At 38.3% G+C, this 12,500-nt stretch overlaps 1 protein-coding gene and 1 pseudogene across 1 annotated transcript in view; one reads left to right on the top strand and one right to left on the bottom strand.

Moving 5' to 3' along the window:
* The window catches only part of LOC136829514 (uncharacterized), a 602,709-nt gene that overhangs the window by 525,731 nt on the left and 64,478 nt on the right, over positions 1-12,500 (bottom strand). The window contains exon 3 of the mRNA XM_067088310.1: positions 534-703. Coding sequence (XP_066944411.1) covers positions 534-699 — 166 coding nt within the window. The 5' untranslated portion in view covers positions 700-703. The remainder of the gene's footprint in view (positions 1-533; positions 704-12,500) is intronic.
* Positions 4,626-12,500, top strand: part of LOC136829588 (uncharacterized) — a 16,562-nt pseudogene continuing 8,687 nt past the window's right edge.

Consider the following 12,500-nt stretch of genomic DNA (forward strand, 5'->3'; position numbering starts at 1 on the left):
CTGGACAGTGGAGACACGAGGAGGAGGAGGAGGAGGAGGAGGAGGAGGAGGAGGGGGGGTTAGGAATGGTGTAATGCCCCATAGTTAGTGTCAAACTCAAATCGCCTTAAAGAATTAACTTCAAATTTTGTTAAATCAAATTAACTCTTAAAAATATGAATTAATAACGTTTTCTTAATTAACCTTCTAAATGAATTTAACACTTGTAAATTAAGGACTATTTCCTAATCTATAAGCATTGAGGTATCCATCTCACCTATCGGTATGGAATGAAATGGAATATAAAATTTAGGCCAAAGGCAAAGCGCTGGGACCAACGAGTATGATGAGGTCATTCAGCGCTGAAACATAAATTGAGAGTGAAAAGGTTTATATAAAAGTGTAACAGGAGGAAAACCTCGCAATTGTTAAGAGAAGGAGGAAAGTAAGATGGAAGGAGGAGAATTTGAACGGAGATACAGTCAAGGAAATGAAAGGGGTGGCAGCTAGGGGCAGAAGGGACGCCTCTTCAAAAAACGTTGAGTGATGCCTACCTGCGGGTATGGGCGGGGGTTCCTGACCAGAAACGATGGCCTTGCGTACGTCTACCAAGTGCTGGTTCAGGTCACAGTAGCAGAAATTGGGTCTGTAGTTGTCGGCCTCCACTGGAGCGATCCAGTCCGACACCAGAGCTAGCCGACGATGACGGCTGCCATCCATCCGGCTGGAAAATAATAATAATAATAATAATAATAATAATAATAATAATAAAAATCCTTTCTACTGTATATACCTGTGCAGCATTTATCTCAATTCATTTACTTTTTGTAACTCCCGGTGGATGGCCGCCAGCACGCGTGTCGAAAAGTCAGAGGAAAATAATAATAATAATAATAATAATAATAATAATTCACATTTTAGCTCTTTGCACACGGCAACTTTCGCCAACTTGATCAGCTGTCCTGCTCAGCCTCTCTAAAGCCTAAAACTTTTCAAGTTAGAAAAAATTCAAGAACTGACATTAGTCAAGTAGTGAATATGAAGAAACATCCTACATATACAATAGATTCGAGTTTTCTGTACAGCCGCTACAGCGTATAATCAAGACCACCGAAAATAAATCTATCTTTCGTTGGTCTCTGTATAATGCTGTATGAGCCGTGGCCCATGAACCTATAACTACGGCCCGGTGGTGGCCTGTCCTACATCGTTGCCAGAACCACGATTATGGCAAACTTTAACTTGAATAAAATCAAAACTACTCAGGCTAGAGGGCTGCAATTTGGTATGTTTGATGACTGGAGGGTGAATGATCAACATACCAATTTGCAGCCCTCTAGCCTCAGTAGTTTTTAAGATCTGAGGGCAGACAGGAAAAGTGCGGACAGAAAAGAGTGCAGACGGATAGACAAAGCCGGCACAATAGTTTTCTTTTACAGGACATTAACGAGGTTTTTGCTGAATTGATGACTCAAGGAAACAAGAATTTGAAGTTTGCAGATAACAGGCAAAAGAGTGACCTGGACTTCATAAAGCACAAAGTCAGATTTGCATGTTATAGTTTTTCCAACAAATTTTTAAACCGGCATTTTATAGCAAATACTTCATTTCAACTCTTTACAACAATGTTACGGGAATAAGCTCGTACAAGACACATTCCTCTTAACAACCCTCCAACCCCCTCCTATTTCCTCCTGCCCCCTTCCCCCCCTTCTCCCGCTTTCCCATATCAATAGTTCTTGATCCTAAGAAGTGTCACCATACTTTTTATCTTTTTAATTTCTGATTGTAGTGGCTGGTTGTTTTAGAGTAAGCTGGCCTTATGCCAGTACGGGACGTTATCTTACGGCGTCCTGTAAGTGTGGTAGCGTTAAAAGGGTATACAAAAAAAAAACTGGTGTGGACCTCTGGACTCACCAGCAAACTGAAACCAACCGATCTTAGGTCTGAGCTTATTTAAAACTTGAGCTCCCACGAACTTTACAGTACAAAACGAACAATATATAATCAAAATTTGTTCACTGTTCTCAGCAGCGAAAGAAACGAGAAATTTTCAAAACTGCCAATGTACTGCATCAGCCAAAAGCTTCGTTTCACAATGGCCCCCCTAAAAAAAATTGAACTTGTTCCATGAAGCCTTTCCTAATTTCCGAATGCGGAGACACAGCTACTGGCTAGGCCAATATCTGACCGAGTTCGTTCAATCATAAAAATGCGCCGAAGTTTCCTCGGCGCAATCAAGTTTTCTGTATGAGCCGAGGCCATGAAGCTTTCAGCTACGGCCCAGTCGTGGCCTGTGTTGTTGGCACTTACAGCGGTGCCAGACGCACGGTCATGGCTAACTTTAACCTTAAATAAAATAAAAACTAATGAGGTTAGAGGGCTGCAATTCAGTGTGTTTCATGATCGGAGGGTGGATGATCAACATACTAATTTGCAGCCCTCTAGCCTCAGTAGTTTTTAAGATCTGAGAGCGGACAGAAAAAGTGCAAACGGACAGACGAAGCCGGCACAATAGTTTTCTTTTACAGAAAACTAAGAGGGGCTGGTGACGCCGACAAAACGTAATATATAAATAAACAAATGAATACATACATAAAATATGCTACTAGCAGCAAATGAGAAGTAAAAAAACTGAGGAAAGGGAGAAACAATTTACATAAATTTCGAGTGGAAATATGAAAACAAATAACGGTAAAAATGACTCTCCACTTGAAAGCTTCTTCTATATATATTTACATGGAATGGAAGGGGCCCCCCTTAATTTGAGGGATGGAGTGTGATGAGAGGGTTTAGGGGGGGAGGGGAGGGTGTGGAGAAACCCAAAGAACGGGGAGGAATGGGTGCTATACAACACAAGTGAAGGGGGAGAAATAATGTTGATGGCAAATGAGATAATAAAGAGAAAGATTCAGTGTATCTCGAATAGACAGCCATAAAAGATCTCCTAAGACGACGAGTTAATGTGAAAAATAAGGAGGCTCTGCAGGGGGCGGTGACGTTCTTTGAGGGAGAGGGAGAGGGGGGAGGAGTAAGGAGGGGAGGAGGGGAGGGGAGGGGTAAGGTAGGGGAGGGGGGAGGGGAGGAGGGGAAAGGGGGTAAGGGAGGGGGAGGAAAAAAGGCTCAACTGCGGAGTCTTAAGCATCCTTGAAAGGGTCATTATCTTCAAAGGAAAATGAAAACACTTCCCCCTACTCAGAACCCCTTCCCCTCCCCCCATTCTCCCACCTCCAAACTAATCCCCCTCAACTCCGCCCCTTCCCCCCACCTCACAAGGCCTAAAGATGATCTGGTGTAGTTAAAACTGGGATGGGTGGGGGGGTCGGGGTTGGGTGATTAAGAGAGTGATGCCGACTTGTAGTGGTAGTAGTAGCATTAGAGGTCGAATTATTATAGTGGTAGTCGCAGCAGCAGTATTAGTAGGGGAATTAGTACTACTATTATTAGTAGCAGCAGTAGTTCTGGGAGGAGTAGTAGTAGTAACAGCAGCAGCGGTAGTAGTAGTCGATTTTACTTTGATGTCAGTTCCTTCAGGTAATTAACAAAATGCACATGTCGCCAGTGTCATCAACTAATTACGTCCAATGAATTTATCTCATATGAAAAAATTAGCGAAAATAAAACAATAAAACTTAATGCCAACAGTTAGTCACAAGGACATCACGCTGACTATAGGAATTCTTTATAGACGAGAATATATATATATATATATATATATATATATATATATATATATATATATATATATATATATATATATATATATATATACATTATATATATAATATATATACATATATATACATGTATATATGTATATATATATATATATATATATATATATATATATATATATATATATATATATATATTATATATTATATATATATATATATATATATATATATATATATATATATATATATATATATTTATAGACATTATATATATATATATATATATATATATATATATATATATATATATATATATATATTCAAATATATATATACATATATATATATATATATATATCTGTATGTATATATATATATATCTATATATATCTATCTATATGTATATATATATATATATATATATATGTATATATACAGGATATATATATATATAAATATAATATAGGAAATAAGATGATAAGTCGTGTATATTATATATATATGCATATATTATATAAATTGAGCCAAATTATAAAATGTAAATATAGTTTAATATATATAACAATATATCAAATACATGGGACTGTCTGTCTGTCTGTCATGCCTAATACCCAGGATGCTTACACTTGTAAAATAAGGAAGGAAATAAGATGATAAGTCGGAAGGAGGAAGGGGTGCTACATTAGTCGGAAGAATTGAGCCAAAGGAAAAATGTAAAGACAGTTTAACCTTTGAACAATGATCAGGAATGGGAGGAACTGGGAATAAGAAAGGTGGAGGAAGGAGGGATGTATGAGGAAGGCGGAACGGGGGAGGGAATCAGGAAGTAGGAGGAAGGGGTGTACATTAGAAGTAGGAAGAATGAGGAAGGGGATAAGAAAGGAGGAGGAGGAAGTGAGAAGTAAATCAGGAAGTAGGAGGAATGGGGAGGGAATCAGGGAGGAGGCAGGAGAAAGGTAATAAGGAAATATGAGGAAGAGGGAAGTAAATCAGGAAGTAGGAGGAAGATGGTGTAAATCAGAAGTGGGAATGAGGAAGGGAATAAGAAAGAAGGAGGGAGTGGGAAGTAAATCAGGACGTAGGAGGAAGGGGGAGGGAATCAGGAACGAGGAAGGAGAAAGGTAATAAGGAAATATGAGGAAGAGGGAAGTAAATCAAGAAGTAGGAAGGAGGCAGTGGAAGTAAAAAAGGAAGTAGGAAGAAGGGGAATGGAAAAAGGAACTTGAAGGATGTGGGAAATTAGGAAGAAAGAGGAAGGGGGATTTAAATCAAGAAGTAGGAGGAAGGTGGAAGGGAATAAGGAAGTAGGAGGAAGGAGGAATGGAATCAGGAAGTAGGAGAAAGGGGTAAGGGAATCAGGAAGGCGGAAGGGTAAGGGAATAAGGAAGTAGGAAGAAAGGGAAATTACATCAGGAAGGGAGAAGGGAGTAAGGAGGAGGAATAGGAAAGTTAATCCGGAAGTAGGAAGAATGGGAAGGAAATGAGGAAGGGGAATGGGGAGAGAATCAGGAAGGTAGGAGGAAGGAAAAAGTTAATCAGGAAGTAGGAAAAAGGGGAAAGAAATGAGGAAGTGGAGAGAAATAGGAAGGGAGAAATAAATCAGAAAGGAGGAGGAGGAGAGAATAAGAAAGTAGGAGGGAGGGGGAAGGGAATCAGGAAATAGGAGAAAGGGGGAAGTACACAAGGAAGAAGGAGGAAGGTTGGAAGGGTAAGAAGGTAGGAAGACAGGGGAAATAAATCAGGAAGTAGGAGGAAGGGGGAAGTGATCAGGGTGTAGAAGAAAGGGGGAAGTGAATCAGGAAGGAAGTAGGAGAAAGGGGAAAGTAAATAAGGAAGGGGGAAGGGGGAAGTAAATAAGGAAGGAGGAGGAAGGGGGAAGTAAATCAGGAAGGAGGAGGAAGGGGGAAGTGAATCAGGAAGTAGAAGGTAAGAGTAAGTGAATCAGGAAGTAGGAGGAAGGGGTAAGTGAATCAGGAAGTAGGAGGAAGGGGAAGTGAATCAGGAAGTAGGAGGAAGGGGAAAGGAATAAGAAAGTAGGAGGGAGGAGGAAGGGGAAAGGAATAAGAAAGTAGGAGGGGAGGAGGAAGGGGAAAGGAATAAGAAAGTAGGAGGGAGGAGGAAGGGGAAAGGAATAAGAAAGTAGGAGGGAGGAGGAAGGGAATCAGGAAGTAGGAGAAAGAGGGACGTACATAAGAAAGGAGGAGGAAGGTTGGAAGGGATAAGAAAGTAGGCAGAAAGGGGAAGTAAATCAGAAAGCAGGAGGAAGTGGGAAGTGAATCAGGTTGTAGAAGGAAGGGGAAGTGAATCTGGAAGTAGGAAGAAGGAGAAGGAAATCAGGAAGTAGGAGAAAGGGGAAGTAAATGAGAAGGAAGTGAATCAGGAAGTAGGAGGAAGGGGAAGTCAATCAGGAAGTAGGAGGAAGGGAATAAAATCAGGAAGTAGGAGGAAGGGGAAGCGAATCACGAAGTAGGAGGAAGGGGAAGCGAATCACGAAGTAGGAGAAAGGGGGAAGTAAATCAGGAAGTAGGAGGAAGTGGGAAGTGAATCAGGAAGTAGGAGGAAGTGGGAAGTGAATCAGGAAGTAGGAGGAAGGAAGAAATGAATCAGGAAGTAGGAGGAAGTGGAAAGTGAATCAGGAAGTAGGAGGAAGTGGGAAGTGAATCAGGAAGTAGGAGGAAGGGGGAAGTTGACCAGTAAGTAGGAGGGAGAAGTGAATCAGGAAGCAGGAGGAAGGCAAAGTGAATCAGGAAGTAGGAGGAAGGCAAAGTGAATCAGGAAGTAGGAGGAAGGGAAAGTGAATCAGGCAGTGGAAGGAAGGGGAAAGTGGATAAGAAAGTAGGAGGAAGGGGGAAGTGAATCAGGAAGAAGGAGGAAGGGGAAGTGAATCAGGAAGTAGGAGGAAAGGGAAGATAAACTAAAAAAAGACACAGGAGAAAATTAGATAAACTAAAGAAAGACAACAGAAAATTATTTTATTTATTAATTTTGCTTTCTTTTGGCAAAGGTGGAGGCTAGAGTTGAAATAGCATATAAAAGAATTTGTCAATAGCAAATAGATGATATTTCAAGTTTAAAACAAAAATATGCTTTAGGGCTTTCCCAAGAAGTGGACTTGTTTATCCATGAAAATATTGAAACATTATGAAAATTTTCTTACATCAAATGGAAAGCTTTATGAAAATATAATTACAAATTGCTCTAATTATTAACCAGTTGACTCAGCGGCTAAAATAAATACATAAAAAATGACATCGAATATTTGATGTTTAATTATACTTTTATGATATGAAAAATGAACAAGTCTGACTGGCTTCTAAAATCTCTCTCTCTCTCTCTCTCTCTCTCTCTCATACTCTTTTCACAAGACTCATATTTTGCTGCTCTCTCTCTCTCTCTCTCTCTCTCTCTCTCTCTCTCTCTCTCTCTCTCTCTCTCTCTCTCTCATATTCTTTTCACAAGCCTCATATTTTGAAGGTCTCTCTCTCTCTCTCTCTCTCTCTCTCTCTCTCTCTCTCTCTCTCTCTCTCTCATATTCCTTTTCACAGGTCTCGTATTTTGCAGGTTTCTCTCTCATATTCCTTTTCACAAGTCTCATATTTTGCAGGCTTCTCTCTCTCTCTCTCTCTCTCATATCCCTTTTCAAAGGTCTTATACTTTGCAGGTCTCTCTCTCTCTCTCTCTCTCATACTCTTTTTCACAAGTCTCATATTTTGCAGCTCTCTCTCTCTCTCTCTCTCTCTCTCTCTCTCTCTCTCTCTCTCTCTCTCTCTCTCTCTCTCATACTCTTGTTCACAAGTCTCATATTTTGCAGGTCTCTCTCTCTCTCTCTCTCTCTCTCTCTCTTCACATATCTCGTATTTTGCAGTTTTTTTTCTCTCTCTATTCTTTTTCAAGTCTCATATTTTGCAGGTCTCTCTCTCTCTCTCTCTCTCTCTTATCCATTGTCAAAAGTCTCATATTGTCAAAAGTGCAGCTCTCTCTCTCTCTCTCTCTCTCTCTCTCTCTCTCTCTCTCTCTCTCTCTCTCTCTCTCTCTCTCTCTCTCTCTCCACCAGGAACAACGCGAGGGTCTCTTTCAGCAATGAAAGAAAGCTTGTCCTTTGTAAAATCGGATATTTTTATGGATTCTCGATACGTTTTGCATACTGACATGAAACAAAAAAGGACAGGGAACACTGGGTTAGGTACACTTTTACACCGACATGGGCGGAAATTTGAGAGAATGAAAGCATAACTTCAAAAGAAAAGGATACATCATTTCAGGTCTGAGATTGCAAAGACATTTAAGCATACGCACACGCACACACACTATATATACACACACTATATATAGTATATATATATATATATATATATATATATATATATATATATTATATATATATATATATATATATATATTATTTGTATATATATATATATATACATATATATATATATGTATATATATACATATATATGTATATATGTATGTACATACATAATATACATATACTGTATATACATATGTATATATATATAAAACTTTTCTTTCGTTCTCGATCTCATTCGCTACCTTGTCCTGCACCATTTTCTCTCTCTCTCTCTCTCTCTCTCTCTCTCTCTCTCTCTCTCTCTCTCTCTCTCTCTCTCTCTCTCTCTGTGTGTGTTGAAAAGTCTTCAGTCATTGTGTTCCAAATTACACAAATTTCGAATTTCGGGACACAGTGAGGGTCCAAAGAATCATTAAATTCATATGTTTATTTGGAGGCCGACTACCTAGCAAACTGTAATGCACCGCACCAAATTCCTCATAAAAAGCTGCCCTGCTGAACTATTTTTGACTGGCAAGTTGCAGCCACTGAGAGCATTAGATTGATGTACATACACATTCTAATATACACAAACTTTCTCAGATAAATAATAATACACTCCAACAGGATAGACACACCAATAGACAGACAGATAAGGAAACATTTCACTTAATATATATATATATATATATATATATATATATATATATATATATATATATATATATATATATATATATATATATATATATATATATATATATATATATATATATATATATATATATATATATATATGTATACATATAAAATCAAATGTAAACACAAACAAACACTACTACCTACATATAAATTAAAAAAATTAGAGATATAAAAGATGAAGAAAGGACAGACTATAATAAAAAACAAATGAAGAGAAATATCAGCCAGTTTACAAACACAAATAAACAAACACACACAGACAAACAAGCACGCACACCACTCAGTGATTTTCAATAAGACCAGGGAACACCATTATCACTTCTGAAAGCAGCATTTTCATCCAATATCGGTTTCTTATCGCATTTGTCATGCACACCTCTCACTCTCTGATCTCGGCGCAAAGACACGCACGGGCTCTTTCAATACACTCGTCCCTACGAAAAGAGATTATTATATATATATATATATATATATATATATATATATATATATATATATATACATATATAAATATATATATATATATATATATATATATATATATATATATATATATATATATATATATATCACACATATTAATCCACAAATATCGTTTAATGTGCAATTCACTATCATGAGAGTTGAATGTTCTAAGTCACTGCCTATCATTGTTCTTGAACCATGCATCGGTTCAAATCCTGTTGGGGACGAAGCACTTATCAATTATAGTTCCCTTGGGGTGTAAGTCATTCTTAAAACATAGAGAATTGGATATCAAACGATATTTGGTGCTTAAAAGTTGTGAATTTCAAAAATCTGTGTGGCAATACATACAATATAGTCAATATATATATATATATATATATATATATATATATATATATATATATATATATATATATATATATATATATATATATATATATATATTGACTATCACTTATACAATTGTTCTGTACATTAATACAGTTACTGACAGGACCTCATTTAAAACTGGGTGGTATCTAGCGGAGATATTTAATCACGAAAAGTTACAAGCTTTCTAGGCCTAACATTCCTCATTGTCAAGTATCTCCAGTTTTAATCAGGTCCTATCAGTAATATATATATATATATATATATATATATATATATATATATATATATATATATATATATATATATATATATATATATATATATATATATATATATATCAACAATGGGCCCTTTCCTTTAACAATGGGTGGACACAGTAAACCCACATTCACATTTATCTACTACATTGCGGATGAAAACCCATGCAGAAAACTCCCACACCATAAGCCAACTGACAGACAGGCAAGTTGATTGACAATTGACAGCCGTAGCAGTGTGGGCTAAGGTACACAGAAGGATCCGTGGATTACGGGTTGTCATCAAACAGCTATGTCTGAGAAATTTCAGAGTAAAGAGAAGTGATGGCGGTTTTATTGGCCCTGGAGAAGGATTATGGAAGAATTGATAACGGATGCAATGTCGATTGGTGTTGACATAATATGAACTTAAGAAATATGAACTTTTGATGTATATCTAGCAACTTTTTAACTCTAGTGCTATATATTTATTAACCAAATCATTCTGCCAATCTCTGTGTTTTAAAGTGTTGTAACCAACATGCAATTCGTAAAATTAAAACGAAAATCTTGCAGTGCTCTTTTCTCTTGATTTCCTCCAAACCCTTACTTTTTAACAGAAAACCCTATATGTAAGAACTGAATATCTTAACGATTATGGATCCCTCTAGGACTGCTAATCATTAATAACTATACGAGTTACTGTGTATATCGACACACACCTGTACCTATGTATGTATATATGCATGTAGCAAATATATATACAAATATATGTATACATATATATGTATATATACATATAACTATTATATATACATTATATATAGTGTATCCATATTTTTGTGTCACTTCTAAGAATCATTATCTTTCACAATTTACAAAAAAATAAAAATACGAAAACGCCCATTGCAACGGTCCACCCTTCATGCAACCCCCAACGCCCTGCAAATAAAACTCCAGCGACAACGCAGTGCCCCAGAGTGAAAAGGCAAAAAGGAAAACTACACAAAAGCAGGCAAGCAAGCAAGCAAATAACTAACATCATCTTCCTGCGGAGGTAATTCACTCAAGACTACAAATTACGGAATTAGAGCCTGCGCTCAAATTATCGCAATATCGATATTGGATGCGAAACGAGCGGGCTTAACCGGAGTAATTACTGGGCGAGATAGATCTTTAATTAAGCGGTTTGGAGGAAGAAGAGTTGCTTTCTTGATTGCAGGACGATGCAGGAAGACCTGTTGTTATACTGCTTGGTCTAAGCTTGTGGAGGGGGTGGGGGAGAAAGCCGCCGGGGAAGGAAGAGAAAAATTATACACTTGAGAGAGGAGGAATGAAAAGGAGGTACACTTGGCAAGGAAATCTGAAGGGTGTACAGTTGATAAAATTGCCTGAGAAGTAAGAATTGCAGGATGCATTTGACAGTGAGAAAGAGAAAGAAGAATGGGAATACACTTGATTAACAAGGAAGAACTGAAGGATGCATTTGACAAGGAGGGAAGAGAAAAATTATACACTTGACAGCAGAGGAAAGAAAAAGAGGTACACTTGGCAAGGGGATGAAGAAGCACACTTGATATTTTCACACAGGAATAAACTGGATGCACTTGACTGAGAAGGAAGGATAAAAGGATACTATTGACAGGGAGGAAAGAAAAGGGGATACACGAGATGGGGGTAAAAGAAAGGGGGATGCACATGACAGGGAGGAAATAAAAAAGGGATACACTTGACAAGTAGGGAAGACAAGAGGATTTACTTGACAAGTTTGGAAAAAATATGGTACACTTGACAGGTAGGTGAGAAAATAGGATACACTTGGCAGGTAGGTGAGAAAATAGGATACACTTGGCAGGTAAGGAAGAAAAGAGATACACTTGACGGGTAGGGAGGAAAGAGATACACTTGACAGGTAGGAAAGAAGAGAGATTCTTGACAAGTAAGAAGAGGTAGGGAAGACAAAGGGATACACTTGACAGGTAGGGTAGAAGAAGGGATACACTTGACAGCTAAAGAAGAAGAGGGGATACACTTGACATGTAGGGAAGAAGAGGGATACATTTGACATGCAGGGAAGAAGAGGGATACATTTGACAGGCAGGGAAGAAGAGGGATACATTTGACAGGCAGGGAAGAAGAGGGGATACACTTGACAGGCAGGAAGAGGAGAGTATACACTTGACAGGCAGGGAAGAAGAGGTGACAAGCTTGACAGGTACGAAAGAAGAGGGGATACACTTAACATGTGGGGAAAAGGAGGGATACACTTGACAGGTAAGGGAACAGAGGGGATACACTTGACAGGTAAGGAAGAAGAGGGGACAAACTTGACAGGTAGGGAAGACGAGGGGATACACTTGACAGGTAGGAAAAGAGGGGAACACTTGACAGGTAGGGAAGACGAGGGGATACACTTGACAGGTAGGAAAAAGAGGGGATACACTTGACAGGTAGGGTAAAGACCGGTACACCTGACAGGTAGGAAAGAAGAGGAATACACTTGACAGGTGGGGAAGATGGGATACACTTGACATGTAGGGAAAACGAGGGGATACACTTGGCAGGAAGTGGAAGAGGGGATACACTTGACAGGAAGGGGGAAAAGAGGGATACACTTGACAGGAAGGGGAAAAGAGGGGATACACTTGACAGGTAGGGAAGAAGCGTGGATACACTTGACAGGTGGGGAAGAAGAGGGGATACACTTGTTAGGTATGGAAGAAAAGTCGTACATTTGGCAGGAAAGGAAAAGAAAAAAGGGGATACATAAGACAG

This window comes from Macrobrachium rosenbergii, chromosome 44 (genome assembly GCF_040412425.1).
Source record: "Macrobrachium rosenbergii isolate ZJJX-2024 chromosome 44, ASM4041242v1, whole genome shotgun sequence".
NCBI lineage: Eukaryota > Metazoa > Arthropoda > Malacostraca > Decapoda > Palaemonidae > Macrobrachium > Macrobrachium rosenbergii.